The sequence below is a fragment of the Trifolium pratense genome, linkage group LG6, assembly GCF_020283565.1.
Source record: "Trifolium pratense cultivar HEN17-A07 linkage group LG6, ARS_RC_1.1, whole genome shotgun sequence".
NCBI lineage: Eukaryota > Viridiplantae > Streptophyta > Magnoliopsida > Fabales > Fabaceae > Trifolium > Trifolium pratense.
The window spans coordinates 4575832-4600875 of NC_060064.1; the positions used below are offsets into that span (position 1 = coordinate 4575832).

Here is a 25044-nt window from a genome sequence, read left to right on the forward strand (position 1 = left end):
AGACGAGGAATAGTTCTATATTTGCAAACGGCACCATTTGTTCCTAAGGTTATTGTTGATAATATCAAAGTAATGAGCTGGAAATGGTGTTTAACAAGGACGAATGTGTCTCCTTGTTTGTTTTATGAATGGACATGAGACCCCGGAGAATGTTTACTTCGTTAAGTTGGTGCAGTTTTTTTGTTTATGGCTGCTGCAATGTTCTGTTTCGTCATTCTCCCGGAGACATATAGACATACTTAGCCGTACTTAGTTATCAAACATGGCGTTTCACTGTTTGTGTTTTATCGTTTCGTTACCAATAGAATGTGAAAGCTTTACATAAAATCAACATCCACAATATTCATAATATTCAGAACACCAGGGATGCATAGTATATATTATGCATGCAAAAGTAACACAAAACCAGAAAAGTTAAAGTAACTAATGAAACGGAATATTTTGTTTCATATTAGTTGGCATGAGTTGTTACTTAACATTTATTTAGAAAGATTGTTAGTATCAATTATTGATTTCCTTTGTTCAGAGTCAGTGCTTTTGTTTAGCCTTAGATTGATTTACTACCTTAAATAGGTCCATTGATTGTCTCATTGTACAGATATAAATTGCTTGTCATTGTACACAGAATTATTCAATTCAATAGAAACATCACAGTTGTTTATGCCATTTCAATATGGCATCAGAGCACGGTTCTGATTCAGTGAATGAAATAGAGACAGAGGTGGAGAAGAACGATGCCTCCAACAAAACAAAAACGTCTTCCGCTATCACAAATACATCACCCTACTATCTCAGTCCCTCTGACAATCCAGGAACGCCGCTCGTGGCTGCGACGCTCAAAGGCGCGAACTATCGCAATTGGGCACGTTCCATGAGGATGGCACTTCGAGCAAAAAATAAGTTGGGTTTCATCGATGCAACGATCAAGAAACCTGCGAAAACAAATCCAGATTTCTACAATTGGGAGAGAGCCGATTCAATGGTCATGGCGTGGATAATTAACGCTGTAGATCCAGTTTTACATGGAAGCATCTCTCATGCATCAACTGCAAAAGATATATGGGAGGATCTGGAAGAGAGATTTGCTCAAACTAACGCTCCAAGAATCCACCAGTTATGGCGAATGTTGTGTTTAATGGAGCATGAGCCAGACATGACTGTGACAGAATATTACACCAAGTTCAAAAGCCTTCTTGATGAATTAGGTGAGTTACAGCCACTTCCGGAGTGTACCTGCGGTGCATCTAAAGAGATTCTGAAGAGAGAAGAAAGTCAACATGTACACCTCTTCCTTAGAAGCCTTAACAATGAGCGATTTGAGCATGTTAAGGCAACCGTGTTGAACACTGAACCTTTGCCTCCGCTACGACGTGTCTTCAATCACGTCCTCAGAGAAGAGGCCAGGATTACAAGTGAAAGATATAAGATGGTTGCGGTCAAGGGAGAATCGGGAGCATCTGCTTTTTATGCTCCAAATCAAAATAGGCTAAGAAGAGATGGACAGAAGTCAAAATGTGATCATTGTGGCAAATCCGGTCACTTTAAGGCAAGTTGCTTTGAGATTATAGGCTATCCGGAAAACTGGGGCACGCGAAGGACGCAACGTTATTCAAGAGATAATGGAGGACAGTCCAGAGCTCACCATGCACATGTTACTGAAGGTCAAAGAGAAGAGCAAGAAATAGTGCAGGGGCGAGCGTTGCATGGTTCGCGTGTGATGTGTCATGACTCTTTTGATGCTGGTAATGATATGTTGTGCAAGGATAAAAAATGGATCTTGGACAGTGGTGCATCACACCACATGACTCCTCTCTTATCCTTAATGAGAGGGGTAACCAAGATCGAGAAACCTTTTTATATCACTGTCCCTACAGGGAATGCAGTGTTAGTAGAGAAAATGGGGATCATTGATCTTAGCAAAGACATAACTTTGCACAACGTTTTATTTGTGCCTGAGTTTGATTGCAATTTGATTTCAATATGTCAATTGACTAGTGATTTAAATTGCTTTATAACTTATCATCCTAACCATTGTTTGATACAGGACCTTGTCACGAAGAAGAAGATTGGTTTAGGTGATGTACATGGTGGGGTTTACGTGCTGAGGCAACAAGTTCAAGGGTCAGCTTTCAAGGCTCATCATGAAAACGAAACTGCTCTCTGGCATGCACGCATGGGACATCCTTCTCCTCAAGTCATGCAGCGTATATCTCAGCTAGTGAATTTTAACTTCAAAAATAATGTAGTCCATTGTTGTGACATATGCCATAGATCAAAACAATGTAGACTTCCCTTTCATATTAGTTATAATAAAGCTGAGAATCCTTTTGATCTTATACATTGTGACTTATGGGGGAGATATAGCACTAAATCTCATAATGGCTGCCACTATTTTCTTACAATTGTTGATGATTATTCGCGTGGAACATGGGTGTACTTAATGAAAGAAAAAACAGAAGTTATAAAAATCTTGATAAATTTTCTCAACATGATAAAGACACAATATAATGGAAAGGTTAAGAGGTTGCGTAGTGACAATGGGACAGAATTTACCAATCATGCCTTTCAAGGAATTCTTCACCAAGAAGGAATCCTACATGAAACTTCATGCGTAGGAACGCCTCAACAAAATGCAAGGGTGGAGAGGAAGCATAGACACATACTCAACGTTGCACGAGCCTTGAGGTTCCAAGCTAACTTGCCCATTTCATTTTGGGGGGAATGTGTTTTAGCAGCAACCTACCTCATTAATAGAATTCCTACAATGGTTAATGATGGAATGACTCCATATCAGAAGTTATTTGGCAAACCACCATCATATGAACATATCAAGACTTTTGGGTGCTTATGCTATGTTAAGAATTTAAGCAAACATCGAGATAAGTTCGATTCTAGAGCAGAAAGATGTGTCTTTGTAGGATACCCTAAGGGTCAAAAAGGTTGGACAGTGTACAATTTAAGGACACGAGAAATTTATGTATCAAGAGATGTGGTGTTCTATGAGAATGTTTTTCCTTATGCATCACGAGAAGAAGGTAGTAATGGAGGTGATCCTCCACCAGCGTTTACTCCTAATTCTTTCTCTGTTGAAGAGGAAATTGCACCTACCCAAGATAGGCAGCAAAACCAAATTGATGTTACCACTCAACCAGCAAAAGATCAACAAGTTGTGGAAGCAAATTCTGATGTGTTTGAGGTTGTCGAAGAATCTTATAACGAAAGGGAAAGTGAGCCCACGACAATCATAGACTTGGGGCCAAGGATCAGAAATCCACCTATACGTTTGAATGACTATCATTGCTATTCGGCAGAGAAAACCCGCACATGTACATTGCCAAACTCGTCAACTTCTTCAGGTATGGTATATCCTATATCAAATTATGTAAATTATGATGAGTTTTCAGAAAAACATCAAGTTTACCTTGCAGCAATTGAAAGCATCGAGGAGCCACAATCATACAAGCAAGCAACTCGAACACAAGAATGGAGAGATGCCATGTCACAAGAACTCAAGGCCTTGGAAGAAAATAAAACGTGGGAGTTGGCAAGACTTCCGAAAGGAAAGAAGGCAGTGGGTTGCAAATGGGTGTACAAGATTAAGTACAAGTCATCCGGTGAAGTTGAGAAGCATAAAGCCCGACTCGTAGCGAAGGGGTACACACAAGTTGAAGGAGACGACTTCAATGAGACTTTTGCACCAGTTGCGAAGATGACAACCGTAAGATGTTTACTTACTGTTGCAGTGGCCAAAGGATGGGAACTTCATCAAATGGATGTAAGCAATGCATTCCTACACGGAGAGTTAGATGAGGAGGTTTATATGGAAGTACCACCAGGTTACAATGCTCCCAATGATGGCATGGTATGTCGCTTGAGAAAGTCACTATATGGTCTTAGGCAGGCCTCGCGCAATTGGTACTCAAAGTTGTCTCAAGCACTAGTGAGGTATGGTTTCCAGGAATGTGAAGCTGACCATAGCCTGTTTACATACTCGTGTGAATATGTTTTCATAGCTGTGCTTATTTATGTTGATGATCTTATTGTGACTGGGAATGATGCAAAATCATGTGCAAAATTCAAACATTATCTCAGCGAGTGTTTTCACATGAAAGACTTGGGAGGGCTGAAGTACTTCCTCGGTCTAGAACTGGTTCGTGGTCCCTCCGGATTGTTCGTGTGTCAAAGAAAGTATACCTTGGACATCCTAAGCGAATGTGGGATGCTAGCTTGCAAACCTGCATCTTTGCCGATTGCACCAAATCATAAATTGGCATTGGATTCAAGTCCTTTATATGAGGATCCTTCACAATACCGCAGATTGGTGGGCCGACTCATTTATCTCACGATCACTAGGCCAGAGTTGGCATACTCGGTGCATATTCTCAGCCAGTTCATGCAGGAACCTCACCGAGGGCATTGGGACGCAGCAATGCTTGTCTTGAGATACTTAAAGTCTGCACCAGGGCAGGGCATTATCATCCCCAAAGACAATGATCTCAAGCTAGTTGCATATTGTGATTCGGATTATGCATCATGCCCACTAACCAGGAGGTCAATATCGGGCTACCTAATGAAGTTGGGGGCAGCTCCAATATCATGGAAAACCAAAAAACAGACTACTGTGTCGAGATCCTCCAGTGAGGCGGAGTACAGAGCAATGGCGCACGCCACAAGTGAAATCATATGGCTGCGAAGATTGCTCGCGCATTTGCAAGTGGAATTTGATTCTCCTACAGTTCTACATTGCGACAATCAAGCTGCTATTCATTTAGCTTCCAACCCGGTCTTTCACGAAAGGACGAAGCATATTGAAGTGGATTGTCATTTTATTAGAGAATTCGTCAGCAAGGGAATTATATCTACTGTTCACGTACCAACCAGATCGCAACAAGCGGACATCTTCACAAAATCTTTAGGGACTAAGCAATTCTGGGAGTTATCTATCAAGTTAGGATCTCACAACCCTCGACCTCCAACTTGAGGGGGAGTAATGAAACGGAATATTTTGTTTCATATTAGTTGGCATGAGTTGTTACTTAACATTTATTTAGAAAGATTGTTAGTATCAATTATTGATTTCCTTTGTTCAGAGTCAGTGCTTTTGTTTAGCCTTAGATTGATTTACTACCTTAAATAGGTCCATTGATTGTCTCATTGTACAGATATAAATTGCTTGTCATTGTACACAGAATTATTCAATTCAATAGAAACATCACAGTTGTTTATGCCATTTCAATAGTAACTAAGCATAAAAGTTATACTATCTTATATATAACTAAGCATGATTACTACAAAATTATGCTTAATTAACTAACAGAGCAATATGACTATAATAATATAAAGTCATCTTATTCATGATATTAATGTGAGTGACTATGGCTCTGTTTCAAATCCATATAGCACCAGCATCCTTCAACATTGGCACCAATTCATTCCTAACATGAAGACTCATAATTTTCTTAGAACCACCTCTGAATTGTTGTCCAATGAAAACAGCAGGTACACTTGGTTTAATCCCCATTTGAAGCAATTCACTCTCAATCTGCGATCCATTTTCGATTTTATCAAGATCATAAACAATCGGGTTTGCGCCAAAGCTACGTATCAGTGATGTTACTGAGTGACTTAAGCAACATGTACTCTTGCTGAATATCACTACTGGCTTTTCACCAACCAAACTTGTGATTGTTGACATGATCAATGGAATTCAATACAAAGTTGTTATGATTTTGTGTGTTGAAAATTAAGCTTCTTTGAAGTGTTATTTATAAGCTTATGATTTTCAATGTGGTGTGGTAGGGGTTGAAATTTTGCTTCCAACATGTGTCACATAATAAAAGAATATAAGTATATATGGTAGAAGCGAATTAAGATGATTCTTGATAATGTACTTTTGCACTGTACTGGTAACACAAGTTGGTTAAGTTCAATCTAATAAATTCAATTTATCCAAAACAATATATCTTCAAGAATAACATTCATGTTTAGCATATTATTTTTCTTCTTTGCTAAATCCATATATTTTTTTCATATCATAATAGTGTGATATTAACAGGATATTTAATCCACTAGTAGTCTTCTAAGGTCACATTCACATATTGTAATCTCTCTTTCACACAGATCATAGAACCTTTTTATAAGATATGTATGTTAGGATTTTGGACTTGTTAGCTTCAATTTCAGTTGGAAAGGGATCAGTTTTCACATCAAAATTGATGTCGGTCACATAGATTTAAACTAATAAAAAAAGAATGTGTAAAAATAGGTGTGCATAATTTGGATTCCACCCACCGATGCAATTTAGCAGGCAGTAATTTAGACCATCCCATCAAAATCGTACGGTGCACGTTTTAAAACCGGCTTTTAAGGTGAAGATTGCCTCTACATATATTCAGGCCATCTCGTCTGATGATCAGAAACCAGTTAGGTCGGACGTCATGACCGAGGTTCGAACTCCGGCTCCTTCACTCATGTGTGTGAGTTTATAATGACTTTTCCATTTCGTCTATATACCAAGTATATATTAGATTAATCACTCTAAGACCCTCCTCCAAAATCTTCCTCTCAAACAGACGCCAAGTAATCAGCACCCTCTACATTATGACCATGCAGGAAGATGTTTCTACCAGACATATAATATAACCTTGAAAAGCTGATAAATATACATTCTTGTTCACTAAACAACATATATCCTTTGCGCTTGATTGTTATATGCTTATATTATATCCACATTCAAATTACACAAGTAACAGAACTATGCAACAGGTCTAAAAGTTCTTCAACTCCATTTTGTAAAGAGTACTATTTCTGTCGCATCTTTCAAAATTTTGGGCATAAAACATGTTAGAATATAGAAAATATTATATTATTTGTTGAGAAAATATCTCTATGATTTGGTTTGTTTATTCTTAGCCCTATAATAAAGGGATTTAGTTTAGATTTAAGTTCATTCACTTGGTTATAAATACCAAGGTAGTCATACTATTTTATTCATGTAAATAGTAATGTAAATATTGTAATTAGGGTTATTGACAAGTATCAATAATATTCATTGTTCCTTGTTATTTTCTCCTATTCTTTCACTTAAATACCTCAAATTTCAACATGGTATCAGAGCCATGGTATCCACCTTGAAACATAATTCCGCTGCAATTTTCCCCGAGATTTAACTCTCGATTATTCTTCGTTTTACTTACCTTTTTGTTCATATATGCTTTACTTAACCTTTTTTTCATATAAACTCTAGCCGTCATTGAAATTTCTTTTTATTTTGTTACCCGTTTGTGATTCTTTAATTTGCGGGCATACCCCGTTTGTTATCCCTTAATCCGCGGGCATACCCCGTTTGTGATACCTTAATCCGCGGGCATACCCCGTTTGTGATACCTTAATCAGCGGGCATACCCCGTTTGTTTTCCATTAATCCGCGGGCATACCCCGTTTGTGATCCCTTAATTTGCGGGCATACCCCGTTTGTTATCCCTTAATCCGCGGGCATACCCCGTTTGTGATCCCTTAATCTGCGGGCATACCCCGTTTGTGATACCTTAATCAGCGGGCATACCCCGTTTGTTTTCCCTTAATCCGCGGGCATACCCCGTTTGTGATACGTTAATCCGCGGGCATACCCCGTTTGTAATACTTTAATCTGCGAACATTTTTACTTAATTTGATATGGATTCATCTCTTCGGTCGCTGCTTTACTACTTCTTTGATTGCTGCTCTTTATGGCTTGCTATCAATGGATTTAATTTATGTTTAGGGTTAATTTTGTAACAAGCTTAAAGCTTAGTAAGCTTTAGCTTGAGGGGGAGTGTTAGAATATAGAAAATATTATATTATTTGTTGAGAAAATATCTCTATGATTTGGTTTGTTTATTCTTAGCCCTATAATAAAGGGATTTAGTTTAGATTTAAGTTTATTCACTTGGTTATAAATACCAAGGTAGTCATACTATTTTATTCATGTAAATAGTAAGGTAAATAATGTAAATATTGTAATTAGGGTTATTGCCATCATCATCAATAATATTTTATTGTTCCTTATTATTTTCTCCTATTATTTCACCTAAACTCCCCAAATTTCAACAAAACAAAATCTAGTTATCTTAGTAGATCACTTTGTTAAGAATACCACATTGTATAAGATATGGCCTGAAAATAGTGGTAGATATTCCTCAAGTTACGAGCTAGGTTTGTAAGGATTGAGTTAGACCAAACCATTTAAGATTGTAGCAGAGTCTATCTAAGATCCATAGGATCACCTACTACCAAGTTACCACTATCGAGCCATTCGGGTCACACATCAAATGTTTGGCATTAAGTGAGATGGGTGTGTTAAGAGTCTCAAATTGGATGAGATATATAATTAGCCTAAAAATATGTTTAATATGTGGTGTCCCGGTCATATTAGGTCTTGGATCATTAGCTCGTTGTTGTTCATGTCACTCTCTTGGTCTCTCAAACAAATGGTATCAGAATCTGTTTCGGCTTGATGGTAGACCGAGAATGCACCTCCTTGACTAAACAAACTCTCAAGTTTGTTATAATTAACGATCAGTAACAAACAAGTAGCAGCATTATGTGTTTGGCATGTTATAATTTTGGTTCCTTGATTACAAATAGTAGATATTTTTTTGTTTGATTGAAGAGTTATTCCCGCAACATAAACATAACACCTCTATTCTTATCCTTACTCACTCACAAGTCACAACATCAACAATAAGTTGCATGCTAGTTGTTGGGACACTAGGCAAGTAATGATTTGATACGAAGAATATATTATATGGTGAAAGTGGTAAAGATAGAGAATTAAAATAATTAAGATAGAAAGGGAATAAGAATTTTCTATAATAGTTATATATATGGACAAGCCTCACATGCGTGACTATGACACTAATAAAGTAAACGTAGTCGGTTTTCAGCATACAAATCAAGAAACCTACATATTATATTTCGACAACGATATGTTATATATGTTTCAACTTTAATCCTAATCTCCTAGATGCAAAGCAGAGCTTATTATATTCCCCTGATGGAATGTCTTCTTCTTAACATATGTAAGATTTTGTTATCCAATATGCCCCAATTAATCACAAAGTCTTATCAGAAAAATCATTTACATTGATCACCATTGAAAATGTGCATGTAAATGTCACATAATTATCAATTCTGTAAGTGGAATATTTGTACAATTTGTGTTTTCTTTTCATTTTTACTCCACGTGGAAAACATAGGCTAGATGATATTTGTGAAAAAAAAATGCTAAAAGTCATGAACGAATGTCCTTGCAAATTGCACAACAGCCATATGTATCGTTTTAATTGGATAAGCTTTATTTTCAATCCCACCTTTGTATGATCAAATAGGCCACTCATTGATTAGTTTTTGATTCGTGGTAATAGCTTCAAAGGATATCGCAGTAATCTTTGCACTTTGGTGAATCCACATATGATATCTCTCAACTCAATGTGTCAAGAAAATGTTTGGCAATGTATCCATTTTTTAAAGTTGGATATTTTTAAGTTAGATCAATATGAAGATTTGCCAAAAAAGCTCAAAACTGTCAAAAGTAATTGATGTCAAAAGAGCATGTGATACATAATCATTGATATAATCCATTATCCATAAATTATCAATTACAGTTAAGAAATGTACAACTATAGGCACATCCAAATCACAACTAAGTTTTCAATTAACCTTCAGCCATACGCCTGGCTGTAAATTAAAATGCTACGAGGGACATAATAAGCATCCCTGTGATATATTATGTCCCATTTGATCATATTGGGACTACAGAATTATAATGCTCACCAAGCCCAAAAGCATGCCTGTGGTAAGAAAGCATGATACTGGAACCAGAAGAGCCAATACCATCAGCTGATTTATACTCCTTCCCCATCTCCACATCAGGGAAGGATCCTGAATATATCATAATGTGCTTCTTCAGGCAGTGAGTTAAGGCACCAAGCTCTAGTTGTCCTCCCCATATTGCTGTGGACTCTACTTCTTTGCAATAATTTTCAAACTTCTGAGCAATTGATTCATCGGAATCGCCTTCAATCAAATTCTCTGACAGACAAAATGGGAGGAAATCAGATGTGTTCTTTCTCATGTAAGCAGCTGTCATTTGTCGAAGTTCTTGGTATGTATATGGAGATTTGAGCCCAGAGAGGTGAGCCAACTGATGCTCAACAGCTCTGTAAAGGCAATGCCCGTCAGGCTTTATTTCACGAACAGTCAAACCAAGAGGCTTCAACTTCTTTTCCAGTTTCTCATTTTCAACCATGCGATCACTAATAATGTCATTCTGCTCTGCTTGAATTCTCTGTTCCCTTTCTGCTTCTTGTTGAGCTCTTTTGTCACGTCTCTGCTTGGCTTTGCTGACCTTTGTATTCTCAGGTTGAGTACTAACAGATACTCCAGCTATGGCCTTCACCAAATTGTCCAAATTGCTCTTTTCATTTCCGCTACCACTGCTATAGCCTAATGCAGACAGCTCTTTGGCCTGTTTCTCCTTGAGCTTAGCAGAAAGTTGAGTAACCTCTTCCTCCACTTGCTTTTTCTTAGCTTTTTGCTCAGCCTTGCTACCTCTAGCTGCTTGCTTTTTCATTTCAACTTCTTTTTTCTGCAGTTGTGATATCTCATTCCTGAAAACAGTCATTGTGGACAAATATGAATTGCATGAGAACCATAAGAACCAAAGGACTTCAGTAGCGCATGGTTGTCAAATTGAGAAGTCTATGTAAGCTCATGGAATCTCCATGAATTCAACCCATAAAGTCGCCAGGGTTTACTTAATTCAAAACAAAGCAAACGACAATAACTAAATTTAAATATTATGTACGGAACTAATAAATTAAATTAACATACTTTTGGTTGGAGGAAATAGAGAAGAGGGGAAGATGAATGGAAGGGAGCAAAATCTTTTCTCACTCATTTTGACTCGTCTCCAATAGCAGGGATATTTTGTGGGGAGAGAACACGGGTTTAAATATTTTAAATACACTAAATAAAAAGTAAATAAGTTTAATTTAAAACACCCACCCCTTGTGAACCAAACAAGGAAAGGGTTATTTCTCCTCTCTCCTTTGAACCAAACACTACATAACATATTTTTCATAAACAATCAATAAATTAAACAAGATGTGTTCCCCATACCAGACCTAGCATTAAAATTCAAAATTGATGCACAACTTCAAAAAAAAAAAACACAATAGGTTTACAACTTGGCACACAAAAAGAGCATACCAAGTTCAAAATCAATGGACAAGTTGACATAGAATAAGTTCCAAAATTACTAAAAAGTGAAGAATCATAGGGCTGGGGTTCCCCATGTTGGAGTTGGATTCAACTTAGTGATTAGTAAAGCTAGCTTTCATCTCATTAGAGCTGGGTTTATTAACTCCATTTGCATGTTAAGTTCATTGCAAATTTCAATGATGGTTTTCTTCATGCTTTCTGTTTCATGACTTCATTCATGCTAGGAATTGTGGGGTTGAGACTCAGGACAACATCATTCATCTCCTTTGCAGAAGGGTCCACATTAAAAATGTTAGATGCAGCTGTGAAGTTGAATGCACAACTGTAATGTCAATATTAAGTGGGCCAGGAACATTATCATTCAGCTGTTGCTTTTTAGGTTTTATAGAAAACATTGAATCACAGTCCTTTTGTCTGGGGAAAATAACCCATATGTTGTGAAATGCTTCAATCATCCTTAAATTGATGGTTCCATGTGGCTATATAAGTCTAGTTGAGCATACCCGAGTTTCACACAAAAAGGATGTTATAAGCAAGTTAACATCATTATGATACCTCATATCTAGAGACTTAAACTACCTGCCTATTGCAGAAGTAATGTGGAAAGAGTGTGCTAAGGGAAAAGGCGGGGGTATCCATCAATTTGAATGAATCAATGAAAGCTTTTTATAGTTTTATTTTAAATTAAAACAGATCAATAATGCAATTGAAATCATACTTAAAACTATTAAAAAATTTAGAGGAAGATCCTAGCAAAAATAGAAATTGTATCACTCAACGCATTATTTTTTTAAGTGACACGAGAAAGGTTCAGCAAGTTCAGTATGTTAAAAAAGAAACAGATTTGAGAAGGACACAATAAAAAGGGCAACCTAGTGCTACAATAAAAAGCTTCCACCATGGAGATATCCAGCAAAGGATCAGACCATGATTCTAAATAGCCTAGTGCCGATTCCACGATTCTAACATGTGACCTCTTCTTCACGTTGCGATAAGCAACAACACATTCTAACATGACCTCTTCGTCACATTGTGATAAGCAACAACACACTATGAAGAAATAAGTGAGAAACAGAGAGTTAAACCTCTGGGTGAGTCAGTAACTGACTAGTGTGGCTTGTAACTAACATGGATAGTAGGTGAGTGAGATAGAATAAATAGGATAGAAGAGGGACGTAGTCGCCATCGAAAGTATTGTGGGACTAAGAGAGTTTCAAGTCTCAAATACCAGAAGGATTCTTTCATTTTTAATGCAAAAAAACAGTATTTTTGTTCTTCTCTCTCCTTGTTATCCACTTCTATTTGGTTCAGTCCTATCACATGGCAACAAATCCAACCATTTAAAAGAACTCTATGAGTACTGGCTCAAAACAATTGAGCAAAACACCCGAGTGAATGACAAAATCCATGAAAGACATCTTATATATAGTGACAGAAACCTTTGAAAAGTTATTCTATGGTAGAGGGTCTCCATATAAATACGCAGAGCAAGGTTTTAAAGATGGGGGTTATGTCCCCCAGGAACTCCTAGATGGAAACTAGATACTATCTATCCATATAAGTACACGACTGCTCTCCCACCTCCCCAAAGCATCCAATTGAACTAATGGCAACCATATAAAGAAATTAATAAGAAAAGAGTCCCTATATATTCAATCAACAGAACGAATCCATAACAAACATGGCACATGGAATCAAAGAATGCTTTCAAATTTCAATACATGGCAAGTATTCATCTTCACTAATCTAATAAAATCACATCCTACCTGCTCTCCTATGCTCTAACTGCATTCATGTCTTAGTGACACCACTGTTACATGATAGTGCTGTTTTCTGACTACGAATCTACCACAAAACTTCTTTTATATAAATAAACTAAAGGAACAACTCAATACTCCAAATATTAGAAAACAGAAAGCCTATTTCTAATGCGAGATTCTCGGAACCTATGTCTTCGAGAGTGCATGCAAGATAAATACATTCCAGAAAAACAGTAAAATATTTTACTGATAGTTTTATAGAGAGCAAGTCACCTGTGTCGTGCAAGAATATCATCACGAGTTTCTTCCTTCTTTTCAGATGCTTTGTTTGAAATCACTTCTTCTTCTTGTACCTCCTCAATTTTTTGGGTATCCTCCATTGAAACAACCCTAAAATAAATAAATAAGTAAACAAATCATAAAAGTTACAAAATTTGAAACAAATAATTAAGGTTATGATTTATGGATTAATAATAAGAGCATCTAATAACACCAAAAGGATCCTGAAAACACAATTTGTTAACTTTAGTCTAATAATCCAAATGTTTAACTTTATGTAATCAGATTTTCAAGCTACAAAATTTGCGACATACTTGGGAATATTCACTAACTAACAACATATTCGTGTAATGGGCGAATCAATTGCTATAAATAGCCAGAAAGCAAAGCTATGTTGTGAATCGCTGCGCTATATCGCGCAATCGTGAAATATCAGACAGGATGGGAGCTCTGCTCCGACGGAGTTCTCAGGACGCATATTGCAGCGGAGGTTATCGCCGCCGCAAATCGCGCTGATATTGCATCAGAAAAAATTGTAAAAAAAAAAAAAAAAGTAAGAAGAGGAAGAAGAAAGAAAAAAAAACCTGACGAGTTTCTCGCTGTGTCTGGCTACCGACGACCAAGTCCGCCGGCGTTATCCGGCAACTTGAGTTCAATGCGACTCCAAATTGATGGAGCTGCTGAGTTTTGTTTGTCTTAGGGTTTAAATTGTTAAAATGTGTTTTTTTTTTCTTTTTCTGTTTGCACTGAATGATGATGGGCTTATTGGGCTTGTCTTTTTTTTTACATGTAAAGGGCTTATCTTTTTGAAAATTTCTCATCCCACTACCCACTTTCTCACCACACCCCTGGAAATTCCATTTTTGCCCTTGGTCAAAAAATTCGGAACGCGTTTTCCGAATTTTTTTAGTTCAAATTTGGAAAAAATTCGGAAAACACATTCCGAAGTTGTTTTTAAAGGCAAAAAAAATTCGGAAAACGCGTTCCGAATTTTTTGACCAAGGGCAAAAATGGAATTTTCAGGGTGTGGTGAGAAAGTGGGTAGGTGGGATGAGAAATTTTCTATCTTTTTAAGAATTTCTTTTCGCGCATCCGTCCTTCTCGCGCGCCCCTCAATGTGTAAAATGTGTTTGGTTCAATTTTTAGAAGGGAGGGGAGAGGGAGGGAAGACAAGTTATATTATTACAATTTTAAGTATATTGACACAATTATCCTCATATTTATTTTAAAATACCAAAATAATCCTTATCTGCGTTTTTTTATGTTGCTGACTTGCTATTTTTTTTTCAAAGTTTTTGATACTTTTTTTTTTGACAGGATTTTTTGTTACATTGAACTGCTTCATTGCCATGCCCATATCTATATACTGCATTTCCATACAAATTTTATTTATAAAGATCTCAATACAATCTTGTTGTTAAGTTGATTAAACATTTTTTCATATGATATATTTTTTTGTTTCTTGCTCGTACCTGTTCATTTTATTTAACATTAACAGTACTTTTTTTAACTTTGTTTTGTTATATTAAAAAATTATTTTAAATTTTGTGTAGAGTTTAATTTTATAAATTATTTTTAGATTAAATCGATCATCAAAATCAAAAAGTTATTAACAACAGGAAGACTTGATTTGTGGAATTTTTGTCTACTGAAAATTTTGTATATTTAATTATTTGTAAAATGAATAATTTTAAAATTATGAGACTCTCGTAAGATAATAAGGATAATAGAGTAATTTAGTTTTATCATCTTTCTCCTTTCCTCATGAACCAAACATATTTGTATTTAAAATCCCTTGTTTCCCCTTCCCTCCCCTAGTTTGAACCAAACATATAAATTATTAAAAGATCTTCCCTCCCCTCGCCTTCGCTCCCCTCCCCTTCATTAAAATCTTTCTCCCTCCCCTCGCTTTGATTGAACCAAACAGACTCTATAATAAAGGGTCATGCTCAGTGGCGGATCCAAGACCCTGAGTCAGGGGGTGCAAACTATTTGTCCTACGCAATTTTGATTTTATTTGTTTTCTTTCTTTTAGACAATTTAACCGTGAAAATTATGAAGAAATTGATCCGGATTACGCTGAATTCCTTGACAAATATGGTGAAGATTATTATGATAGATTGGAAAATTCCAGACATAACAACACAGATGCTGGTGTTCAAAATGCACCTAACACTTACGCAGTCAGTTTTATTCCATTGGGATTTGCAGATCATGAAATTCCCGATGTGCATACCTTTGAATTCACTCTTAACCATTTCAACCATTTCAGCAAAACACAAATTGTAAGTTTTTATCTTTTCATTTCATTTTTCACATCTGAACTTAGTTTTTTTAAATGTCTATGATATTTATTATCTATTATTTATATTGGTTTAATTCTTCAAATTTTGTTTTATAGACTTTGCCCAACGAATTCTCAACTTATGTTCGTGATTTAAATTTGCAAACCCTAATTCTTGAAGTACCAGGAACAAACAGTTCAAAGGTACATTTAAGGTATCCAACCAATCCTTCTGAAAATGTCCAGATTGTTGGAGGATGGAAAAACTTTTGCTTTGACAATGGAATACAATTCGGTGATAGGCTTCGAATTGAATTCAAACATGTTTATCCAAATGTTGGCAAAGTTTTTAAGGTTACAACCTAATTGGATACATATATGTGAGATCCATATGTAACCTACCTAAATGTTTAATTTTTTGTTTCAAGTTTTCCTTCAAATTGTAATAGACATTGACAAGAAATTGTAATTCAGTTACTTTGATGTTTGATGTTTGATTTTACATGTTTCATTTCTAATTAAGTTATATTAATGTTAATTTACATATGTCGACTTATGAAAAGTCGAACTGAAAAAAAATGCAGCGTAACGTTACGACCCGTGCGATAGCACGGGTCTATTACTAGTTTTAGTTGTAGAAATTGGACCAAAAATTTCAAAATATCAAAATAAGGGGGATCAAAAGTGCATTTACTAGTGATCGAATAAAGTATTATTTAAAGAAAAACAATATAGTAGAGGCAATTTGTATGAGAACAACAAGTAGCTATTGGCCAACATACGTGAGAGACAAGAGTGGGTGAGAGAGGTGCAAAGTGAAAATGTGAGGGTGGTCAACATGTGAAAAACTATACTTATATGTGGAGATTTTACAAATTCAGTGGGTGCAAGTGCACACCCTCAACATAGGGTGGATCCGCCCATGGTCATGCTAACCAGTGTTACTAGTTAAACAAACAAAAAAAGTAAGTTTTTTTTTTTTTTTTGCAAAGGAGCTGATGATTGAGCCTACAACATATAGCATGAGCCTACAACATCTAGCATCTGCCCAAATACCTCACAACTATATCAAAACTAGTAGCTAGGTAGATTTAATATTGAAAGTATCATTCTCCATATTTTTGAAATGTTCACTACACAAAGTTCAAGATACTTTTACTATCTTTAATTTTCTTAACTAGTGTCCAGGAATACTAATTAACATTTTCTATAAATAAATAATATTAAAATATTGTTTCATATATATATATATATATATATATATATATATATATATATATATATATATTAATATGAGTAGTACTATATACTTTGACTCTAACCATTTTACGTAAAAACAAACAAAAACAAAACAAAAAGTGGTTAGTTTAATGATATACAATTTTTAACTAATTTAATAATATGTTAGATCAACTGTTTCTTCCACAAAACTATCCTTCAATTTTTGTACCATCATTGTCCATCTCAAGGTCTATAATTTTCTTCTCATGTTAAGGTGTAGCAGAATCTCCAATTATAATACCACCGTGAGCATGGCTGAGATTGATATAGTTAATCATCTGATAAATCTATTTAGGGCCTGTTTGAATCAACTTACTTTTAAGTTTATGTGAAATAACTTATGCAAATAAATAATATTTTATGCATTATTATAAGTTTTTCAAGGTAGTTTATGAGAAAATTACTTATAAAGATACAATTGTTGATAGTGAAAACTTTATTTATTTGCAACATAAAATTTTATTTATTATTTGATAAAATTTTATTTATTTGCATAAGCTATTTTCATAAGCTTAAAAATAAGATAAATCCAAACGGACTCCTATTCGGTCAACTTAATGCATTTTCCAAACTGTATTTTTCTCACAATGGACCGGTAACTCGCAGATATTTACAAAAGCTAAAAAATATCTAGAAAAAAAAAAGCTCACAAATATTAAAAAAATAGCGTGATAATATTTTATCACCTAGTCAAAAAAAAAATTATCACTTATTTACATTTTCCCTTTACGCTTTTTATTAGAAATATTATTTATTTATTCTTAACCTAAGATTTAAGTTTACTTTAATTTAATCGTTTGAATTTTACATGAATTTGATTTGATGTCCGGTTGAAATAATTTTTAATTGAACTTGAACTCCAACTTAAACCCTTACCAACAAAAAAATAAAAATAAATTGTGTATTCAATTGAGATTTTAATAGACAATTTTAGCAAAAAGAAATCCTGAAGATTTGACGGATTTTGGATGATTGTGTTGACTTTTTAGACTTTTTTAAAAAACTTTTTACAATCAGAATTTTCTAATTTGGATTTCGATGGATTTATGACCGAGATTTTTAGGATTTCAATTACTTTATTGACTATAATGAATTCTGATTTCTTATTATAAAAAAAATTAATCGAAATTTTTGCACAACCATAATTTTTCACACGATTTTTATACAAATGTTCATAAAAAAAAAATCAAACAAATGTATCGATAATGATACCTTTGATAATTTTACTAACATTAAACAAACCAATTGCCATCAAACAGTCATACGATTGTTGTTGGACTGCGTTCAATTTAAAAATTGTTACTCCAAGAACAATCAATTGGAATATTAATCAAGCAATTGGAAAATCGTTCGGGTTACACTAAAAGGAAAAGGGAAAGCTGCGGCAGCTGATTTTGGCAATCAGCGGCGGTTTTGAACCGCCGCTTTTTCTCTTTGCGGCGGTTTATCAAGCGTCGCAGCATACGGCGTCGCTAGGTCATTTAGCAGCGGTTTTGTAAACCGCCGGAATAACTGACGGTACGGAATTTGCGGCGCTTTTGTATGTTTAGCGGTAGTTTTTTAATGAAATTTTTAAGTTGATATTTTAGCGGCGGTTTTAAACCGCCGCAAATATTCAAATTAATTGAAAAAAAAATCCCAACAATAAATTGGGTATTTACTCAAATTTTTTTATTTGTTTTATATTGGTATTTACTCAAATCTCATTAACTAAATGAGTCTTCCTTTTCTATTACTAACTAATTCAATAAACCTTTTTTTAAACATCAAAAAATTATTAAAGTAACTCATCTATATGTACAAGGATTAGACATTGGAGAGTAAAGATACAAGACCTACATAAAAATGCAGGAACGGAACTCTCGTCCGAAACAAACAAAATTATGAAAAAGCCCTCCTAGAACAATAGGCCCTTTTAACAACACAGACTGAGACTACAAACAAACAGAAAGAAAAAAAACACAACACCATCAGGTAGGACCAAAAGGAAAGGCAAATAAAGAACAGCTTGAGCGCCTAAACAGAACAACAAACCACCACCCCCACCTGCCACGGACAAAAACACTACCTACACCCTGAATAGAAAATACAGGAAATAGAGCACACACTAATGTCACAACAATTTGATTCTCTACTTATAGGACATGTGAAAACACTATACTATACTTATAGAGACCTTTGATTCTCTACTTCTGATCTTATATATTGTTCCTAAGACATACCTTAATCAAGAAATCAACTACAATGTTTTTAAAAGTCAGAAAAATCTTGAAGTCATACCTCCGAGATATTTACCCCGACTTGCTTGAGCATCAGCTTCAGGGTTATGACCCTTAAAACATTAAAAAACAGGCATTTGTTAAAATCATGAAAACGGGAGGCAAAATTATATGGACTAATGCCATTGATAGTGGAACTAGTATTTTTAATTTCAAATCATACAAGTTTTGACCATTCAAGCATTTGAATCATAAATAATTTTCAATAAAGATATATGCTAGTGATCTTCGGTAGTAGACAGATGTGCCAATTAAAAAACAATTTGAATAAGTATGATCACAAATGATTTTCAAATGCAGATGAAAAAGTGAATACCCTAGGAACATGTTCGACAGTGACCGACTTAAAGTTATCCGTCAGCTGCTGAGCCTCATTACACAGGCCCCTTAAATTCTGGTTGTTCACTTTCCAGGAACCCTCAAACTGTTGCAAAACCAATAAAAAAATGTGGTAAATTCGTTAGAAAAAATATGGTTAGTAATAAGTAATAAGCAAAATGATCAGTAGTAATAATCTCCAGAGTCCAGACCTTCCAGGATTTCCACTATATGCTCCATCGAATTCAAGTATACATGAACGCTGCAAGATTTAGTTGATGTTATGTTATCTCATAGATTAAATAGAGTCACGACTTAGGATATAAAACCCAGGATTTGAACACGTATGTCAACACCTTCTACTATATTTCAATTTTGCAGAACTTATATTTCCAAAACTATACATCACCACAACGTTTGAAGTGTAAAAAATATCATAACATAGACAAGCAAATTAACATCTAAAGTTAAAATATTAAAACTAAGCTTAAATTTAAAATTCACAAGTTTAACTAATTACAATCATCCAAGTCTAAATGCAAATATAATCTAAGTCTAAATGCAAGTAAATTGATTAATTGTATAACATGTTTGAATGATAGTTTTCTATTTGCTAGTTTCTATTATCATGGAGCTTCAATTTAAATTTCAATAAGAGATTAAGTCTATAAAAACGTACAACACAAATATCAATAAGAGATAAGGAATATGAGTGAAAATGCTTTTTTGTAAAATCATCAGAAACTGGATGGAGCTCTTGATGAGCTTCCAAGGTATTGAGATGGGATTACCCCATGCCTCGAACACGTCCTGGATGTTCTTTCCCAAAAACTGTTGTGTATGCAGCATCAGTCAGAGAAGAATTTTGTTTGCGATGTGTTTCTAATTCTAACTCCTGTATAATGAAAACTATAAAATTACATTTTCATGTTCATGTTCACCAGTATTATCATAGATTAAGATTTAAGACTATAACATGCTTGAGTTGTTTGGTTGAGACTTGACTAACTTGAAAATTCAAACATCATGACCTTGGCTTAGACAATTTAAATAGGGTTTATTTTCATATATTTCATAATTTGTATAACCAAACTATGACATATAAGTTTTGTCACATGATGACCAGTACCAACGAAAATGGACGGACTATATTCTTCTAATACTCAAGTCCCCAAGCTTGATGTCTACAAGTAGGACCCTGTTAATGCTATTAGTTTTAATCCTTATTCTTGGCAAAATTTTGATTCTTGCCATTTGGAGACTTAATTAAAAAGTCATGTTGGTCTAAATCCTAATTGCACCAGATTAGTCTTGGAAAAATTGTGAGTGTGTTGAATGTATTCTAATATGTGAGGGAATTGTAGCAGATTATTTATTTTTGTTGTGTTGCAGGGATGATATATGATTGTGAGGTTGTGGTGCAGGTAACTATAACACTTCTCTAGAACAGGCACATTGTTGAGATAATCAAAGGCCTAGGTAAACATAACCTCAGTAAAGCATTATTTTGATCTGATGCTCAATCATGATCTTGTGAAGTGAGATGAAATGAGAATAACATAACATATCTATCCATCATAGAATTCGTATTTATTAGGTTACGGGAGAAATAAGGATTTTCGATTGTACTTAAGAGTCCAAAATCATTGCTAATATGGATTGAAAGTTTGAGAGGCGGAAAAACAACAACTTTTGGGTGCAAATCTAATAGTACCACCACATTTACAATTACTATATTGCTAATTATATTTCTGAAAAATGTTTATATGCTTAAGAAATGGTTATATCCTTAAAAAATTGTCTCAATGGGTACACCTTTCTTTTATAGGATTTTCTTATTACTACAAAATTTGTGCCTCTTCTAAAGCAAAATTTAAATTTTGTGCAATTGTTTTTTTTTTTTGGCAATTTTTAAACGATAAACTGAGATTTTGAATTGACAAAAACTAAAATAAATTAAAATTGAGCTATTGAATGGTTCAAGTAGGTAAAAAAGTGCGAGTTTAAGTGATTTTAACGAGTTTACATAGAGTTCCGTTTGGCCTAGCTTTTTTTGAGCTTATGCAAATAGCTTATGCAATATAAATTAAGTTTTATGTTATTTTATAAGTTTACATTAGTGAAAATTGTAATTTTATAAACTATTTTATCATAAACTACCTTGACAAATTTATAATAATATATAAAAATTGCACAAGTTGTTTGCATAAGCTCTAAATAAGAGGAAAAAAAATCAGGCCAAACAATTTAAAACAAAATTCATATTTAAAATGAGATTTTAACAACTTTTGTGGCGATACTTTCGCCATGTATGTCTATGTTTTTAACTCTGTGTCAAATAATCTATTTTATTTTCTATATTTTGAACTACTTTTACGGTTATTACATTACTAGAGAGTATAAGTGTATAACACATTCCCACATTTTTGTATGTATCTTTTTCAATTCAATTACAGAGTCCTCTAATGTTATCCTCAACTTAACAAAAATTGTAACATTTAAACTTAAGTGGCTTAGGACAAGAGTTATTGTTTTGGAATTAAACATTTTAAGATGTCACGGATGGATTTTGGTCGAAGAAAAATTGCTTCAACAAGATATATGGTTGTTCATCCGGTTGTTATAATTGGAAGGAACATCTATCCAATTAATGTCGCTTTCCTTAACCATTCTTAAAATTTTGTATTTTGCATATATGAATATTTTGATTTCTGCAATTTAAACACCAACTTTTTAAATTAATTTTACGAACACGATCTTTGACAAGAGTGGATTTATACCAAATAATTGATTTTACTATTATAAACAGTTCTAGACATATATCTACATAATAATTATTTCTTTTGTCCCGGAGGTTTTGCCTTCATGACTCCTCCCCAACATTCATTAGAAGCATCGATTACTTTATGTATTCATACCTCTCATATTCCATACTAAAAATCCACATGTTTTTGTTTACATTGAAGCTACAATTATTTTAGTTAGAAACACATTGAATTCCATGCAATAAGAGTTTCTAAAAATAAACAAATTCTTTTTTATTTAATAGAATGATTAAGTAATAGTTTTTTGTGTTTTTTGTGCCAAAAACTGTAATATTTTCATTCCTAAGTCACCAATCACCATAAAACCATACTATAATTGGGTAATCTATAGTAACAAATGAATACTGATGAATAAAATATAATAAAAAAAGGTTTGTCTAACATATGCAATATTGCACATGTTAAGGCAATCAACAATTATTGAAAAAAAAAGTAATTTTTTATTGAAAAACAACAATTATTTATTAAAAAATTATGCATTTAATATAAAATTCACAAGTTCCAATACAAACTTACTATTTTGAATTTATAAACATGTGCAAATTTTGCACACGATAGAAAAACCCTACATATAATATCATCTATTAGTAATAAATAAATGCATATATGTCTAACTATTTTGTGAGACACTTAATTTTTATAATATGATAGGTTAATAATTAGAAGGTTAACCTTGACCAAAAAAATAATAATTAGAAGGTTAACAATTTTTCCAGAGTTTTTTTTCTTCATAATATGTAGTATACTCTCTATGGTCCTTTTTTTAAGCAAAGATTCATTTTTAGGTTCATTATATGACCGATATATTATTGGTTTATATTATTTTCATAATAGCTAGTATACTCGCATTTGGTTTATATTATTGATCAAATACATCAATTATTTAATGATATTAACAAGTGAGATTTTACTAATAATAGGGACTGGAAGAACGAATGGAGTACATTAATAGTTAGAGAGATATCAATTTGTTGTACTCACGTTCTCAACAATTTCTCTTATTTTTATGCATGTGTGCGAAAAAAAGAATAAAAAAAGAAATAGAAAAGAATAGATGAAAACAAATGAGGATGAAACACATAAGTACTTGTATTTTGATAAAATAATAGAGTATTAAAAAAATTATGCGGTTTATTTAAATATAATAAGTTATTTGATAAATAATAGATACATAAATATAATAGTGATTTAAAAAAAAAATAGGGTTAAAATTTAAAGCCACTTTATATTTCAATTATATATAATGTTCATTCTCAGATAACATGTACTCCTATGACTGAGAGTCATACTTTTTTAATATATGAAAAATGAGAGAGATGATATTTTTTACGAGATTTATTGATGGGTAATAGTTGTTGGTGTTATTTATTATTAAAATGCATGACTATAATAGTCGTATTTAATTAATGAGAATGAAAGAAAATCAATTGAATGTGATTTATATAATATTCAAAATATATATTTTTTTTATATGAAACTAATAATAATAATAATAATAATAATAATAAGTTAATTTTTAATTTCAGATTAAGTTCAAAATTAAATTAAATTCTTGATTGATTTGATTCTCAAGTTACCAACTTACCATAATGCACATGCAGAGACTAATTCCACTCGAGGTAATTGAGATTCATTTAATTAGGGATTGACATCTGCCAACAAATATTTCTCCATATGTATTGGTCGGTGATCGAAACCACATTTAAGGTCTTTTTCAGTGAAATTGAGAGATTAAAATTCAACAGATTTTTTTTAAAATATTAGATTTATGATGAGTACATTGTTAGTCCCGCTGAAATTCAATTTGTGTATATTGATTCAAATTTCAAAACTATATAATAATGTTATTATGGTAAATTATAATATGAACCACTTCATCAAGTGGTCCATGATGGACCAGTCATGAATAACATTATAACGAATACGAATTTTACAAAATCCACCGTTGGATTGAAAATTTATATCATATAGAACATTAATAGAAAAATTTAGAAAAATTGAAAATTATTTGATATGATATTGAGACACATCAAGATTAACGGTTTATTAAATAAAGTAAATCTTGATGGGTCTCAATAACATATCAAATGATTTTCAAAAAGTTTTAAAAAATTTGTGGATGATCTATACGATATAAACTTTCAATCCAACAATAAATTTCGTAAAATTCATATTTGGTAAATCACTTGTCCACGGTGGACCATTCATAGCATTATAGCCATGTTATTATATATCTAAAAATGCGATATTCACTAACCTAATTTGTATCTTATCCATCTATAGCTAGGAAATTTACTTTGAAGTTGACATTCTCTTTACCCTTGAGTTGATACTACAAATTGATGAAGAGAATCCCAAATCTTTTGGTTCGTGGATATATAAAATATTTCTCAGAAAAAGAGAACATGATCACTCAGCCAAAGCATCTATACCAAAAAAATTGAATCATAATAATTGAATCAAATAATAATAAACATTGAATTTTGAAGAATCTCTTCCCATACCCAACCTTACAACTGTTTTTCTATTCTATGATTCTGAACCCGGGACCAAACTGAAAGAGTGGAAAAGGAATTGGATAAACTCTTATCTTTCTCCACATCATGTTGCAAATTTTGGTGATTACTAACATATATAGTAAGTGTTGGTATATCAAGTGTGATGGAAAAATAAATATTTAGCATCATATTATATAAGTGAAATGACTCATAAACTTAATATTTAAAAACAATTTATTAAGTTGCGATGTCCGACTC

The 25044-nt window shown here is 33.5% G+C and overlaps 2 protein-coding genes across 2 annotated transcripts; both read right to left on the reverse strand.

Annotated features, from left to right (window-relative positions):
* Positions 1-5192: 5192 nt before the first annotated feature.
* LOC123890808 (monothiol glutaredoxin-S6-like) lies at positions 5193-5782 on the reverse strand. Its single transcript, XM_045940508.1, has one exon. It carries the CDS (start codon positions 5693-5695, stop codon positions 5387-5389), a length of 309 nt encoding a protein of 102 aa, XP_045796464.1. The 5' UTR covers positions 5696-5782; the 3' UTR covers positions 5193-5386.
* A 3793-nt stretch (positions 5783-9575) lies between these two features.
* Positions 9576-13935, reverse strand: LOC123889390 (OVARIAN TUMOR DOMAIN-containing deubiquitinating enzyme 5). The gene is made up of 3 exons (XM_045938708.1): positions 13886-13935; positions 13296-13412; positions 9576-10649 (listed from the first exon to the last, which is right to left on the reverse strand). The coding sequence occupies exons 2-3, from the start codon at positions 13400-13402 to the stop codon at positions 9782-9784; spliced, it is 975 nt and encodes a 324-aa protein (XP_045794664.1). The 5' UTR covers positions 13403-13412; positions 13886-13935; the 3' UTR covers positions 9576-9781.
* Positions 13936-25044: the final 11109 nt, after the last annotated feature.

What these genes read in the sequence shown, in the direction of transcription:
- LOC123890808 (XM_045940508.1), bottom strand. Translation starts at nt 5,695, where the DNA reads ATGTCAACAATCACAAGTTTGGTTGGTGAAAAGCCAGTAGTGATATTC.
- LOC123889390 (XM_045938708.1), bottom strand. Translation starts at nt 13,402, where the DNA reads ATGGAGGATACCCAAAAAATTGAGGAGGTACAAGAAGAAGAAGTGATT. An exon ending in GATATTCTTGCACGACACAG is followed by an intron (nt 10,650 to 13,295) that starts GTGACTTGCTCT and finishes GACTGTTTTCAG; the next exon opens with GAATGAGATATCACAACTGC.